This window comes from Ascaphus truei, chromosome 1, assembly GCF_040206685.1.
Source record: "Ascaphus truei isolate aAscTru1 chromosome 1, aAscTru1.hap1, whole genome shotgun sequence".
In the NCBI taxonomy this organism is placed as follows: domain Eukaryota; kingdom Metazoa; phylum Chordata; class Amphibia; order Anura; family Ascaphidae; genus Ascaphus; species Ascaphus truei.
This window is the reverse complement of record NC_134483.1, coordinates 329427527-329445022: the sequence shown is the minus strand read 5'-3', so window position 1 is coordinate 329445022 and position 17496 is coordinate 329427527. Positions and strand designations below refer to the sequence as shown.

Genomic DNA, 17496 nt, shown 5'->3' with positions numbered 1-17496 from the left:
TTCATTCTTGAGATTACAAGGCAAATTAATTTTAGCAGCAATGGCAGTGAAAGTGTAAATTTTAATGGAACATATATATATATTGCAGAATAAATGAGTTCTTCAGTACTGTATTAGGTGATACCTTTTTTATTTGGAATAACAATTTATGCCATAGGACAAGCTTTCGAGAGTTTTCCTCTCTTCTTCAGGTCAGCAATACTGATATACAAAGGTTTCTACGACTTAGACAGACAAACCACACACATCTGTATACAAGAAACCAATAGACAGATGCAGTTACCTCCACAACTCCAGCTTCCATCCCACTCATACAAAACAAGGTATCATACACAGCCTGGCTATAAGATACCACTGCATATGCTGACACTGAAGACAGAAACAGGCATCTCACAACCCTGACCGAATCATTCAGACAGAAGGGATACAAACCAAAGACCATTGTCATAACTATTACATCTGCACTAAAATCCCCACGAGAACACCTGCTACAATAGAGACAGAGAGAACCTACCACATGCATACCACTAGTGGCCACATACAACCCTACCCTAGAGGGAATACGAAAAATAATCAAAGATCTGCAACCCATGCTGGAAGAGCATGTGACATTAAAATAAATCTTTCCCAAACCTCCCATTCTTGCGTTCCGGCAACCACCAAACCTCAAACAGAAATTAGTCAACAGAAAACTTCACAACGAACTAAAGATACTGATAATGGCACAAAACCGTGCAACAACACACGTTGCAAACTCTGCAAACATATGTAACTGTGTTCCCCCCCCCCCAATCTCATGTGGGCCCTATCAGTGGGAAACTGACTCTGGTTACGTATGGTATAGTGTGGTGCACCTGCTGGCTTACAGGACTCCTGACTCTCCCACAGTGGTATGGGGGATGTCATCAGGACTGGCTTTCGAGGTATGGCTGAATCGTACTCACTCATGGTACGGCGCTTCCATCTCCAACAGATCCCCAGCGTAGTAGGGAGGAATCTCTGAAGGAGAACCTCTTTGTGCAACTTCTCCCTGAATGATTCCAGGCTCGGGTAAGGTGGTTTCTTTAACATAGAAATACTTTATTTCCTCCTCCTTCAATGGCAGACTGCCCATCATTGCAGCCCGGTCCCTTAGCCGCTCATCATTGGGTTGTCACCCAAAGGAAGTCCCTGGACACCACTCCTAGTCAGGGTCCTAGAATCTGTCCTTGCTCTTCTCTTACTCCCTGATGGAGTAAAAGGAATAGTCTCCCATACCACTCCCAGAGGGAGTGCCACAAAACCTGCCAGAGCCCTGGCAGTTTGCTGGGACAGACTAGCCTCTCTCAAGGGGGAGAGGAACTGACTAAATTCAGGATATGCTATGCAATAAGTAACTCCAATAGGCACAACCTCTGTGTCACTGTAATTGGACACAGAGCCTGGTGACACTATCTTCACTGCCCTACTGCACAGCATAGATGTGTGTGGGAAAAAAAAACATAATTACTCCTGGCAAACCTGCCCTTACCAGGGATTATTGCACAGGAGGAGAAAAATCTATAGCCCCAACATTACCCAGGGCTACACATATATGCCAAGATCCCACAGCCAGTCACAACAATAGAAGACTCAATGTTAAAGGATCATACAGCTGCACATCCAGGAACGTGGTTTATATGATTCAGTGCAACAAATGTGACCAAGGATACTACATTGGGGAAACCATCCAAAAACTTCAAGGAAGAATGAATATGCATAGACACTCTATACTCCACCACGAAGAAGGAAGATACTGTCACGATGGACACCAACTTTATCAACACATTTATATTTCTGGGTACTTGATTGAACAGAACAAGTTGCAAAATAAATTGTGATTTATTTCTTTAATAGACAAACACACGACATCTGCAGAATACACTTAAAACAACACTTACTGGGATAAGGGAACTAAATAAATTGTCCTTGGAACGAAATAAAGTGTCCTTTGCTTGCAAGTGCAAGAAATGCAGCCTTGGTTTAAAGGTTCTGTGGCCAGATCACAAGTTGCCGATCTGATATCTCAGCCACCTCAAAGTATTTCGTGGAACTTCGTTAGAATTCGTTCCAGAGTCACCAGGGCTAACGAATTCCGAAATTTGGAACAAATCCTTGGTTACGTTGTTATTAACCCCTTCACTCCTGGATCAGTTGCCGCTGTGTTGGAACAAAGCCTTGCATCTTTACATCATGGATCAAAATTCAGGAATCACGCTGGGGATACCTGGGGAGCCACAGTTATAGACTGCCCAAAGCTATCTTTAACATGTGGATCCAATCCCCCTCGTGGGAACCATTAACCCACCAATAGCCAGTTTACCCACAGTTCATAAGACCGGTCAAAATGGCTGTCCGGTGGGCAGGGCGCATGGGTCAGGTTGACGCCCATGCCACTTAGCATACCTGCGCTACACCCATAACTTGGTGCTGCCGAGTCTGATTTCTGACCCAGAGGTGTCACTAGCCTGACATCTGCTGTGCATCAGTATGCCAGTTTTGTATACATTATGGGTCTATGGGTCTTTTCATAACTGACACTCTTTTAGACAGGGAGATGCTAAATCAGCGAGACTCCTTTGAGGCTCCGTCATAAAAATACCCCCAGCTCATTCACCCATATCACAGCTGGATGTCCAAGTAATTCCTGCTTGGACATACAAAAAATACCTCCTGCCTTACATTTACAATCTGCAGTTTATACACAATTTATTAAAACACCATGTTCTATTCGTGTCATAACTGTAAAAATGATATGTACGTGCATGTAGTGGTTCACTGTATTTGCACCTCAAAAATCAGGTTTCTGGGTGCTTTCGTTCTAGAATTAGTATTTCTCATTGAAATGCCAGCTGCTAGGCTGCCATCATGTGTCGGTTAGAGGGTATGGCAAGCAATGCATTTTTTCCTTTTAACCTGGCAGGCAGGGAAAGGCCTGCAAATGGGGGATAAAAATGGCTGGGACAGGGCAAACACAGTAATGCATAGCAAATCAGTTTAACCCCTTCCTCCCCACGTCACAGATACTGCTCACCAGTGGGACATCATTTCTCTCGAAAGCATGTCCTATGACATAAATTGTCAGTCCAAATAAAAAAGGTATCACCTAATTTATTTATTTATAAAATATTTTACCAGGAAGTAATACATTGAGAGTTACCTCTCGTTTTCAAGTATGTCCTGGGCACAGAGTAAAACAAATAATACATGGTTACAAGAACAGTTACATAAATGAACAGGGTATACATTATATACAAGACATTGCGTGCACAGTTAAAGAAAATATATATTATGAGCGTATGAAACAGTTATAGTTAATACTGAAGAACTCATTTATTCTGCACTATCGCAACTATCAGGAAATGAAGGTACAGTGTAAGGTTTAAGCAAAACAGGTGAACAGTGAGAGGATTGTTACAGGATGCCTTGTGGACAATTTCAGAGCGCATCCAGAACAAGAGAGGAACATTCCCTAAGAATTCTAGAATGGGATATGTCCCTACTGTAGATCATAAAAATCATTAGGCAGAGAAGATTACTGTGTTCAGACATGGTCTTGGTTCTGGTCTGGTAAGTATATCTAACAGAAGTTACCTTGCCATCCATGTACTCCAACCACTGGAGACCCAGGTTGGTGACAATTCTTGGGGTTCCATCATCCACAGGAAGAATGTCCACTTTAAACCTCTGGGGAGCTGCAGTTACAATCTGAAACAATTAGAAAATGTTGGCTTTTGTGAATCTGGCATGAGACCGCCCTCCACCTATTACACTGCAGTCACCTTTCACAGCAAAGTCAAAACATATGTATGCGTGTGTATGTATATGTATACAGTATGTATATGTATGTATGTATATAAATATATATAAATATATATATATATATATATATAAAATCAAAAACGTATGTGTATTTATATATATATATATATATATATATAGTGACATAGTCCAAAGATGTTAGGCAGCTTTCTGCCCCGTTTTAGGTCAGAAAGTGCAGAAATAGTTAAAAAATTATCCATTCCACAGCTTCACATTAACTCAGGCGGCTGGATGGAAAATCCAGACCACAGATTACAATGGGTCTAGTTCTCAGGTGAGGACCTGCTCTCCTAATCACTAGCACAGGTATTTAGAATAGAGAGGTTTGCATTTCACTCTCTCTCCTTAGAGCCTGGAGGCTGGGGGTATCGCTGCTCCCCTGTATCCAGTTTCGGGGTGGACGGCCCCTCCAAGTATCACAGTACCAGAGGATTTGCCTGGACACTTGGGACTGTGTTCCCACCACGAACAGATAAGACAAAACAAATGTTTATAGCTGTTGCTAAAAGACTGTGCTGTATCTAGTGACCCTAAATGAGAGGGCATTGTTTTAAGCTGGGGAACCAGGTTAGTTGGCCCAGTTAGTTGGCAGTTAGAGGCTAATTCTGATGTGTAGTTAGATCCCTGAAAGGGATAGGATTTCTTTATATGATTTGGTTTTTATTTCTTAAAAGTGACACTGTGTGAAATGTTATAACACTGATATGAGTAAACCGCTGAATGAAAATATCTGAGTGCCTCTAACCTACACATGTTAAAGCTGCAGTCCCTTACTGGGATGAAAATAAAGCAGGCAGAAGCCTGAGTTAAGCAATGTAATACTTTGAATGACCCTGTTTTTTGTATAAATAACCCTAGAAGACTGTGTCGGGAAGAACCCAGACAGACGTCAGCACTACAAAAGAGGGGCGTTTGTCACAATATATATATATATATATAAGGAACCATGTTAAAAATGGTTATTGAGGCAAAAAGTGACACTGTGTGCTCATTTGCATGTCATTTCCCAGAATCCCTTGCTGCAGTGGAAGTGCTGTATGCTGGGTGATAATGGGGAAAGGCGGGGTTGCAGACCTGCCTAAGACATGCAGATGAGCATACAGCTATATTTGCATATTTGCTTTCCTGTGGAGGGTTTTTGTCACTTTTTTTACTCACCATAACTTAACTCAGTATTATGGTTTGGCCTATCCCATAAGCCTCTCTTGCATCCCAGTAAAATCAACCCCACACTGATGAGACCCATTAAGGTCGAAACAGCTGTCTGTGGGTGGTTTTCTGGGTATGCACCTTAACCCTGGCTGTGCTCAAAGCTGTGACCATGCAGCAAGCTTAAGCCTATAGGGAACCATGTTAAAAATGGTTATTGAGGCAAAAAGTGACACTGTGTGCTCATTTGCATGTCATTTCCCAGAATCCCTTGCTGCAGTGGAAGTGCTGTATGCTGGGTGATAATGGGGAAAGGCGGGGTTGCAGACCTGCCTAAGACATGCAGATGAGCATACAGCTATATTTGCATATTTGCTTTCCTGTGGAGGGTTTTTGTCACTTTTTTTACTCACCATAACTTAACTCAGTATTATATATATATATATATATATATATATATATATATAGTTAAGTTATGGTGAGTAAAAAAAGTGACAAAAACCCTCCACAGGAAAGCAAATATGCAAATATAGCTGTATGCTCATCTGCATGTCTTAGGCAGGTCTGCAACCCCGCCTTTCCCCATTATCACCCAGCATACAGCACTTCCACTGCAGCAAGGAATTCTGGGAAATGACATGCAAATGAGCACACAGTGTCACTTTTTGCCTCAATAACCATTTTTAACATGGTTCCCTATAGGCTTAAGCTTGCTGCATGGTCACAGCTTTGAGCACAGCCAGGGTTAAGGTGCATACCCAGAAAACCACCCACAGACAGCTGTTTCGACCTTGATGGGTCTCATCAGTGTGGGGTTGGATTTACTGGGAATGCAAGAGAGGCTATGGGATAGGCTAAACCATAATACTGAGTTAAGTTATGGTGAGTAAAAAAAGTGACAAAAACCCTCCACAGGAAAGCAAATATGCAAATATAGCTGTATGCTCATCTGCATGTCTTAGGCAGGTCTGCAACCCCGCCTTTCCCCATTATCACCCAGCATACAGCACTTCCACTGCAGCAAGGGATTCTGGGAAATGACATGCAAATGAGCAAACAGTGTCACTTTTTGCCTCAATAACCATTTTTAACATTTAACATGCAGACCTGCCTAAGACATGCAGATGAGCATACAGCTATATTTGCATATATATATATATATATATATATATATATATATATATATATATATATATATATATACAGTGTTCGACAAACCTATACATTTGCTCGCCCCGGGCGAGTGGATTTAACCCCCGGGCGAGTAAATATTGGCCCAAGCAGCACACGTTTGGTACTAGGTGGCGAGTAGATTTTTTTGTGTGGCGAGTAGATTTTTTGGTGATTTGTCAACCACTGTATATATATATATATATATATATATATGTATATATATATATATATATATATATATATCTATATATATCAAAAACGAATACACGATACCGATGTGTGGCTTAAAATGCTTTTATGTGTGATCTCTTCTTCCGTCGGTGTTACAATGGATAAAGCAAGAGAGGTTTTTACTTAAAAACAGTGCATCTTGGAATGTATCTGTGACTGATCCTATCCCTGCCCCCTGTGCAGTATGCAATTTATGACTTATGGTTCCTGAATATTAGTGATGTAAGAGTGTGTGTGTGTATGTATGTGTGTAAATATGAATTTATAAAGTGCCCACAGTGTATACAGTGGTTTACAAAAGTTGTGTGTGGAGTGGGGGTGTATACCAATGGTGTAGGGACTTGTAGAAATGTAACAGGGTGTTGCATTCGTTAGCCACAGAACGGTACCGTCTATTAGTTTTTAATTATTAAGCTCGGCATGCACGGTACAGATACCTCTACATATAATTGTCGGCGAACATATTTCTGACTCTGATCTGAGTCATTCCACTCCCCATCTGTTGCTTTATTCACATTCATTGCTATGGAATTAAGTGATTTATCATCTACAAGTGCTACGCCTTCACAATAGATCTATTGGACACTTTTTGGACACAGTTTTTGGATATATATATATATATATTTTTTCCTCCATTCATTTCTCCTTTTTGTATTGACTTATTGTTATTTATGCTTATACTGTGTTTGTTATATCTGCTTGTCCAGCAACCAAGCTTTTTTTGCCTTTATTAAATTTTCCCTATTTTTAACAGCTATATAGGATTGCGCTTTTTTTCTTCTCCCTATATATATATACACACACACACACAGTATATATAAAAATATGAGATTTAAATTATAACAAAAATATAGTATACCCACAGTTGTTAAAAAAAATGCATATTCTTATTTGGAGTTATTATAAATGATGACATGCTAATGCTGAGGCATACCTCTTTCTCTCCTTCCTCTACAATGTAAAAGGGATTGGTCCCATCTGACACAGTGAAAGAGAATCGGTCTTTGATGGTGTTGCTTCCATCATGATTGTAGCTGATCTTGTTCTGGTAAATATCATCCATTGTGAATGTGGAGGTCTGGCGGTAGCTCTGACCATTGCTACTACGTTCGATCGCGCCATACCGAGGGGGCTGAACGATGGTAAACGTGACAGACTCGGCCTGTTCAACAGATAGAAAGCAATATAACCATTACTGAACTCCATCCAAAGGTCTGTTAATTACCGGCACACTTTAGTGAATGTACCCTTAAGAATGTTGCGTAGAAGCAATATTAAGGACAATTATTCATTACCATTGTCAATTGTCCAAAATAAAGTTAATCCAATAATAAAAGTGGTTCCAAAATTAATTAAAATCTAGTACAGTGACATATTGTATGGTATCTACATTTTAAGTATCAAAGATGTGTTTTCGGAGATTACAGGATTTTTAAGTGCATAAAACCGTAGGCATGTTACTGTCAATTATTTTGGTTATGACTGAGACAAACAGTCACAAAAAGATATAATATCTGATGGAAGTTCATATAGTGTTATACAAGCTACAGTATGATCAAATATTTTTATAATGACTCTCACAGGCCATTCGACAACCATTAAACCTTAGAGAGTGTCCCCAGTTAAACAAGGCAGAAGACAAAAAAGCTTTAAGTTTTCTGCTCCGCTTCATAATCTTAGGACTCTACAACCGGAGCTTAAACCACAGTTAAATGCTTGGTCAATGTGACGATAGGGTCTATCTAATATTCCGTATTATAACACTACAGCACACAAAGGGTTCATTTGAGTTAGAAGTTACAACTTAAAAATATGTTTTGCTTTATTGGGTTCAGGCCAGAATGACCCAACCTGTTCTCGGTATTTATGTCTAAAAGTGGGGTTATTCGAGTGTGACCTGGTCTGGGATTGTGGTGTGATTACAATCATAAACTCACAACCGTTGTTGTCTGGGCAGAAGAAGAGGTGTGGCCAGGAAGATATTCCATGTGTGTCTCTATAGGCTTACTAAAAATAAAGATATCTTGTATCGGATATGATTCCGAAGAATAACGATTACAGTTTAGGAAACTTTGAAATCAGAAGGATTAAATGATACTAAACAATCCACGATTGTGAGGGTGCAACAGTCAGATATTTGTTTGCCCCTCAATATTAGGAGTAGCCCTGGCAAGACTGATTTCTGTGCCTGTGGCAAACTCACCCGAACGTGATGAGTTGGGTCACATTACTCTAGGAGATACAGAAAGAAAGTTATGCGATCATTTGTACTAAAGAACATGTTGCCCCATCATAAATATCAAGAGATTGATGAGCGGGAGTTAAGGACACACCCCAGAGGGTGGGCTTATCCTGTTCCCATTACAGAGCTTTTGAATAAAAGGCCTGTATTTGGTATATAAAATTAGACTTCGTCAGAGGGGTGTTTGATGCCAAATAAACACGTGAATTCTCATTCCAATCTGCACGACCTGTTGCAGGGATCTGATATTGTGATGTGGTAACATATTTCGATTTTCTGTTTTTATCTAGTGAGTTTCTGAAACTGTTGGCATTTGCTATATTGTATGTTTGTTGCAATATTGTTTTTTCTGTAAATAAGTACTGTACTATTTTTGTATATTAAATCTAAAATGTTACAAGCTACATAAAGATGATCTGGTTACTTCCACTGTCAACAAGGGTTGTGGGTCATTGTTTTAATCTCCCCACAATCCCAGACCAGGTCAAACTCGGATAACCCCACTTGTAGACAAACAGAGAAACTGTCTGGGTCATTCTGGCCTGACCCCAATATAACAAAACATGTATTTTGAAAAGCAGAGTTGCAGACCTGTCTGAGACATGTGAATGTGCTCACAAGTAATATTTTTATTTGCTCTATTTTTAAGATGTAACTTCTAACTCATATTAGCGTTGTGTGTGCTGGAGTGTTAGAATATGAAATATTAGATAGGCCCTATTGCAACAGATCATAAATGTGATGGTTATTATTATTATTACCATACTGTATATTTATAAGGTACCTACATATTCCCCAGTTAAGCATTGTGACGGTAGGGGTAAATGTGACCGCTTTTAATAAAGGTTAAGCCTGCCATTACCCCTACCTGTCAATAATACATCTGTATTATGTATATATATATATATATATATATATATATATATATATATATATATATATATATATATATATACATACAGTATATATATATATATATATATACAGATAAAAGAAATTGGTCATATTACAAACACTTGGGGGAAGGGAGACTCCTAGCCAGATGTGGTGAGCTCATCTCAGTTAAAGTTGTGGAAGGGAATTCTTAAGAAGAAGCAGCTTGGGAAGAAGCTTTGTGCAACTGGGAGAAACTGCAGTGGACATTTGCAGGAAAGAAAGAAACAGATAAAATCTCTTTAGGGAGGTCTCTGCACCTAAGTTTATAGGGTAACCCCAGTTTCCCAGTTGGGTGTGTTGATTTACTGTAAATAGTTGTGGATATTGCTTTTTCCAATAAATTAATTTGATAAACTCTGTGTGTCAGTCTGGCGAATTGATCCCTCGTGTGTTAGTCCTGGTCTCCTGTGACAAGTATAATAGCAGAGAATTATACAATTACAATACACAAAAACATTACATTAATACAAACCGGTACAATAGTTAAGTCCCGATTTCAAAGGCTTAGAGATTACATGTACGTATTCAAATTGTTTTTATTCACATAACTAATTTCCTTTAACACAGCTGTTATTCTTGTTTCTTTGTTTGTATGTGTAATTATCTTCAACAATACTAATGACATCCAAAACGCACAGAGGAGACATACCAGGAAGCTGATACTTTTATTGATCACAAGCTTGTAGTGTTTCCAAGTCTGGGGGCTCAGAATAGATGATATTTACTGTGACTAATGGGTCGTGAACACAGAAATGCTGCAAACCTGACAAAGCCGGTAACTGCTATTTATTCTAGACTACTCATACCTCAGTATCAGCATCCACTGCTTTCAGCTCAAACTCTGTGATGGTTTTTCGCACTCCTTCTTGCACTCTCATTCCAGAATTTTTAACCATAGGCAATGAGTCGTCCACTTTATTTATGGTGATATAAAATGTTTGGGACACCTTGAAGAAAATAAATTCACATTTATATCACAATCAGTGCAGATAATAAGAGACAGCTCTACTTCCTGCCAACAAGCAGAAAACAACTGAAAGATATATGACTATCTTGTGAGATATATATATATATATATATATGCAAATGAACATACAGTAATATTTACAGTTGCTTTATGCTTTATGCTTTATGCTTTATGCTTTACTGTGGAGGGTTTTTGTCACTTTTTTTACCCACCATAACCTTAATGACAGTGGTGATTACCTAGTCTAGTCTCAAACCTGCAAGCCATTAAGACCAGCCTCACACTGATGATACCCATCAAGGTTGAAACATGTATGTGAGTAGATCTAATGGCTTTGCATCTCATCCCAGCCTCTGTTTAAAAGCTGTGTTTAAAACAGCATGCAGTGGCTTGAGGATTGGCTTGTGTAATACGAGCTTGAGACAAAAGGTGGCACTGAGTGCTCATTTGCATGTCATTTCCCAGAATCCCTTGCTGCAGTGGAAGCGCTGTATGCTGGGTGACAATGGGGAAAGACAGGGTTGCAGACCTGTCTAAGACATGCAAATGAACATACAGTAATATTTACAGTTGCTATATATATATATATATATATATATATATATATATATATATATATATATAACAGATGTAGAGGTATCTGTAACGTGTTAGCCAAGCTTAATAATCAAAAACGAATAGACGATAAGTCACAGATAACATTCCAGGATGCACTGTTTTTAATTAAAACCCTTTCTTGCGTTATCCATTGTAACACCGCCGGAAGGTGAGATCAGTGTATCTCGAAAGATCGCACAAATAAAAGCATTTCTTAGCCACAGAACGGTATTGTCTGTTCGTTTTTTAATATATATATATATATAGAGAGAGAGAGAGAGAATTATAGTGTAAAATTTACTAAAATGCTTCCATCTTTAAAGGATACTTTGACATTGAGGGTAGTGCCTGGACAAATATGTAGGGAATTCCAACAATGGGACAGTGAGAGGAAAGGTTTTCAAATGAAATTGTGCGCTAGGCAAAAAACAGATCTTGAAATATTGAGGTAAATAAGAGAAGACAAGTTTGACGCATTGAAGGCCAGGTGAAGACTGAAAACTTGGCTAGTTTTGATAGAAAATAAATCTGGTAGTGAGTATAGATTTGTGTCACATTGAAGTATGCATTGCATGTGTGGCATAGGATTGCAGGTAATTGTAAAGTTCAAGGGAAAATGTGTAATCTAAAGCAGCAATGAGCAAACTGGGGGGCGCGACCCCCGAAATTGTCTGCGGGGGGCGTGGGGTTTACTGAGGCCCTGAGCACTTCCCGAAGGCACTTAAATTATTTGCCGGGGAAGCGGCGAAGGCCTCTGTAAACTGCACTTACTTTGGCTCTGGAGACCTGTCACCATGGCAACGCGGCATCAAATGACGCCGCAAGGACATGTGACGTGACGTTGCCATGGCGTGGACAGAGGAGAACAGCCAGCAGGGAAAAAAGATTGCACTCCCCTGATCTAAAGGTTAAGAAAGAGGCACATAAGCCCATTTTTTATACGCTGTGCTATTCCATAAGATATCTTCTGGTGCTGTTAGACACAAGCACTTCAAGTTAATGGGTTTTATTTTGCCACTGGAAGGTGTCTTGGTGTATTCACTCACTAAATATGACCCATCATCTAAATTGCATTGGAATAACCAGCGATATTGTTAATTCTAGAGGAGAAGGGAAGGTGGGAGATGAATGAGGCACCAAAGCTCTATTTTTGAAGTACAATTTGGATGAATGACTCATAATATATATTTGCCATGGTACTAATCTTTTCACCTCATTTAGTAAATGTGGGTGGTACCACCAAGGACAAAAGGTACTAAATGAGGTGGAAAGATTAGTACCTTGGCAAATATGTGTCCTAAGTCATATTCTACATAATGATGTTCATAATAAATAATATGAATGTTCTATTTTACGGTATATGAAAACCTAAACTTTCTCCCACCTCATTGACTCCATCTGAGACAGTGAATGTGAATTCATCCGAATGCTTTTCCTCGGCGCTGGTGTGAATGTACTGGATGCTTCTGGATTCCAGGTCTGCCTGACTGAAGCTGCTAATTTTTGTGCCTGGGTAGAGAGAGAGAGAGTACAGAAATGGAGCTTTACAATCCCAGATTTCAATTCCACTCCATGAACACGAAGAAGCAGTATGTGCCCTGCATAGGAGGTCTGAGATAATGTAAGAAATATTTAAACAACCTAATTCCCTAATTTCAGTGCCTGGAATTAATATCAGTAATTAATACGTGCACAGCAGCTGTGCAAAACATAGAAATTTAGATTTCATTATTTTAATTTCCCTATCAGGCTGGCTAAGGGCAAAGAACAGTACAACATTGGTTTGAGTACCAGAGATGTTTCTCCTCCATTTTTTTGTTTTTCTCACAATGTACAATTTCAGCTGATTTCATAAAATCCTATCTCTAACTGCCGACTTCCAAACAAGATGGGAGTCCAGCAAGACAAAATGGAGACTGAATCACATGAGCCCATCTACAGATAGGATTGAATAATCACTTTGTGGTCAGAGGTGGCAGCCAGGGGGTTAATATAAAATGTAAGACATGCAGTAGGACATATTTTGCTGAAGGAAGGATATTGCACTGCAGTCTCATTTAGCCATGAAAGGGTAAAAAGCACAGGTTGCCATAAGAAACCTGTACCTGGGGAGCCCACATGCTCTAGGCGACCAAGCCTGGGCTGTTTAGTGATGCGAAACACAAGCTCCCTTGGCTCGCTGTCCTGATCAGTGGCTGCGAGGTGCAGAGTGGTGATTTTCTTCACAGAGTTCTCATCCAAGGTGAGACCTTTGTTGGCAGTAATGGATGGCGGTAGTTTGTCCTCTGCGAAGGAGACAAGAACAAATGTAAGTTGGCTGCAGTTGTCATATTTATAAGAGACACGATGAATTCTTTATCGGGTACTTCCATGCATGGATACCTGGATTAGCACTCTGAAAACAAGTAACAGTGAACTTGTTTGTATGTCATCTCCACAAGGAATCTGGGACATAACACCTGAGTCGCCCCAAAGGCGTCTCCCTAAAAAAGGGAGGCCCCCCAATATGCCTTCACTGCCCCTGTCCACCAAGCCACCGTGGCAAGGGTTAACAGCATGAGGACAAGAGCCACTTCAGACATCCTGGAGCCCATCAGCCCTCCCCCTGCATGTCTTATAGAGGTACTGTGTGTTGCCATGCTGCTTTTGTCATTTCTATAAAGAATTTCTAGGACACAACACCTGAGTTGCGCCAAAGGTGTTAGCCTTTGGCAACTGCCGAAGTGCAGCCAAAGTGTGTCGCCGTTTGGTAATGTTACAGCTGCTCTGTTGCCTGTGAAACTCACCAACTTGCCGTCCCCTGTACCCAATGGCAACTTACCTTGCCTATAGAGTGTAAGCTTCTTAAAGCAGGGCCTCGTCTAACACATTCGTCTAACACATTGAAGGTTTATCCTACCTCTTCTAACACAATTTTAATCCTGTTTGTAAAATTTACTTATGCCCATAATCATATCTTTGACTGTCCATTAGTTATCTGTAAACTGAATGTATAACCTTTGTTCAGTTAATGCAAGCATTTATTATTATAACTCTGACTTTTCTTGTCTGACTCTTTTGTAATAAAAATAACTGTATTTAATTGTAGTTCGCAAACTGAATAGCACGTGGTCCAGATGGGCCAGTGATTCAGAAAAGGTCCCCCCATAACATAACATCACCTCTGAGTATACCTTCTCTATACAGTAGATTCAGTATACCATCCATTTTCTATTCCATCATTCTATGTGTTTACAATTTACACATTTTTAACATATGTTTCTTTTGTTTCAGCATGTTATTTAATGTGTCATTATTAAGTTTGATTTTATTGTATTGTGTATAAAGTTATTTACATATTTGATTTGCTTTTACTTCCTCACGGTTGTAATTATGCTAACAGCTGTGTTGCAGCCTTCTGCTCATTTCAGATTGGACTGACACTCTTTGAGTCTGTCCTATCCATGGGACCATTTTGAAAAGACACACTGTCATCACCCACTCTGAAGAGGATTCCTTGTGCCCATTGGTGTTGGGCCACCTGCTACAGAGAGGGGTGTATCGATTGAAGATTCCTAATCGGAGCCCAGCTGATGAGTATCCAAAGTGATCCGGTTTCCAGCGTTGATAACATATGTCCCGTCATATGATGTGCTTTTAAAGATTGTTTTTGATGTAGGCTGAATACCTATCCCCCCTTTTAAGAATGTATTATTTGTCACTAAATTTACTACACTATGAGCGTTGTGCGCTGTCTTTTTGTCTTTATTCTGTTTTAGTTCGTGTGGGGTGCTGGGCCACCCCTGTTCTACAGCTGCAGACCCTCTCTTAATTACCTCAATTGAGGTTATGTATGATTTATTCAAATCGTCACTGTTTTTATGTGTATATTTTTCAAATTTTGGGGGATTTGGGGATCTGATTTGCTTCAGGGTCATATCACTTGAATCCCTTTGTGTATTTCGCACATTATATCCCTGGATCTATTTTAGTAGCGCACTTTTTTCTTTTTCTGTTTCACCCCCCCAATAACATGCACTCAAAATCACTTGATGGAAAATGAATATACGCTAATTGGCAAGTATATATAGGAAAGTAATGCTAGAGAATTAACCCTAAGAACAAACCTAATTGTAATGTGTAATGATACCTTAATAGTACAGACTGTCTAGCACCCCAGTCGGAGAGGTGAGATAGTCCAATCTATCTATGCAGTGTAATGGTAGCCCGTAAAGTAGTGGTGTGTGCTGAAGCAGCATAGTTGGCTACGTAGGGCTACGTCACCACTTTGAGTGCCGATCAGCTGTGTGAGGAATCCCCTTAGGCTGAGGCTGCCTGGAAGTTGAAAGGAGAGTGCAGGCTGTTTTTTCTCCTGGTAACGTTCTTGGTTTATATTCTGGGAGGAAGGGAACCGTGGAGTTTGGTTTATTGCTCACGGGTAATTATAAAACAGAAAGTGTAAAGCAATGTGCTTACACTAGATCCCTCTAAAGATTGCACGTTGACAACAAGTCAGCGCCATACAACCGTGTCTCATGGGATCTTGCAGTCTGCTTCCTGGTGCTGGTCGCCTCCTACCCTTTAACAGGACTGTTAAAGACTGTATCCTCTATATCCAAGCTATATAGGCTGTGTGTATTACCCACAGTCGTACTTGGCACAAAAACATCTTGCCTCCATCTTGTGCACTGTATGTTGTTCTAACTAAGACTACATACATATACCTATATTGGGATATATTTACCAAACTGATGGTTACCCACTGTTTAGGATATTTTGAGTCGCCTCACCTGAGGATTTTAATATAATTTGATCACTGTATATATATATATATATATATATATATATACAGTGATCAAATTATATTAAAATCCTATTATATATCATATATATATATTCACTTGCATCATGGTTAATTACAATACTAATAAAGTTTTATTATTTTTCGTGCCATAATAAGATACTCTCTATATCTGTCACACCTGTTGAAGCATTATTAATCAGGAATATTGAGATTCCATGACTTACTAAGTCGGAGTATATTTTTTCTACACTTTGAGTGCAATCTTTAGACTTTACACTTAAGCTTTACACTTTCTGTTTTCTAGGCTATAATTATCCCTATGCACTAGTGTATATGTATATATATTTTTCTACTGCAATTGGGTTGAGCGGTGGTCACTTCTCAGTGGAATTACTCTCACGGGCATTTAGCCTGTTTAACACATCGGGCTTACATGCCTACCAGCGGTAACAATGGTTACCCATCTGCATTTGGATCCGGTTTTCATTGATTGATTTCAAGAGTTTTGCACCACTTAATGCATTGTTCCCAGATCAGCACATCCTGGCTGTTCATCTGAGGGGCCTAGCTGACAGGACATTGAATATACTTCTCCCGGTTCCAATACTTTTTATCATTATTGGTGAGACCGTTCTTTATTTCCGCTCTCTTTAGGATACTTCCTAAAATTAGCTACCGGATTATTTTTAACATACTGTTGTTTAACATACTGACTTTATCTACAGTCAATATATGGGTATGGTATACATTCTATATACTAATTAGTAATGTTCTATCAGCCGATTGCACCCCCTTTAATACTTGCGTGCATTGCTAGCCTCAACCTGAGTACTAAATTCTTCCTCCACATTGAGTATTAACTCCTGATTGGCACATTGTATTTTAGACATTTATGTACATTGTATTTACCACTTATTTATATGTACAGGGAATAGGATTTCTCTGTTTTTATATTAAACTGCCCGCATTTATATTATATAAGCTTTTGCGCTCTTTGTTCTTTTTACTCTCATTTATTGGATTTGGATAATCCGGTTTAGAGCTGCATTTTCCAACATTAACACATTTCCTCTTTCACTATTTCATAACGGTGATCATTAATTCAAGTATTTAATTTATATATATATATATATATATATATATATATATATATATATATATATATATACACAGTAGTTGCTCCCAATTTAAGTATGTTTATGCAAGCTATCTGCAAAAATGCAGTGGTACATCTTATTCCGGGTGTTTATTCCAACTGTAGAACTCATTATATATTTAAATAGGTGCAGCAAGTGGCACATAGTGTAACGCGAGAGAGTCTAGCACTATATCGCGGTGTGAGGATGTGATGTTTCATGAACTAAAGATCCTCGCAATGTAGAAGTGGTTAAGCAGCCAAGAAGGATATTCACCTAATATGCTAATATAGAATGATTGGTCAATCAGTTTGTTGTCTTCAGAATCAATCACATCAAATGTGAAAGCAAAACTCCCACCAGGTTCTCCCTTCTGGTGTTTGTATTCAACGTGTCCTACAAAAAGCAAGACAACACATATTACAATATTCTTCCACTTCAT

General features: G+C 39.3%; 1 protein-coding gene across 2 annotated transcripts in view; it reads right to left on the bottom strand.

Moving 5' to 3' along the window:
- The window catches only part of FRAS1 (Fraser extracellular matrix complex subunit 1), a 431436-nt gene that overhangs the window by 50278 nt on the left and 363662 nt on the right, over positions 1-17496 (bottom strand). For both annotated transcript variants that reach the window (XM_075606876.1, XM_075606883.1), the window contains 6 exons: positions 17331-17450; positions 13241-13420; positions 12520-12644; positions 10378-10518; positions 7328-7555; positions 3613-3726 (listed from right to left, as the gene is read on the bottom strand). In XM_075606876.1, the coding sequence (XP_075462991.1) occupies positions 3613-3726; positions 7328-7555; positions 10378-10518; positions 12520-12644; positions 13241-13420; positions 17331-17450 (908 nt within the window). The remainder of the gene's footprint in view (positions 1-3612; positions 3727-7327; positions 7556-10377; positions 10519-12519; positions 12645-13240; positions 13421-17330; positions 17451-17496) is intronic.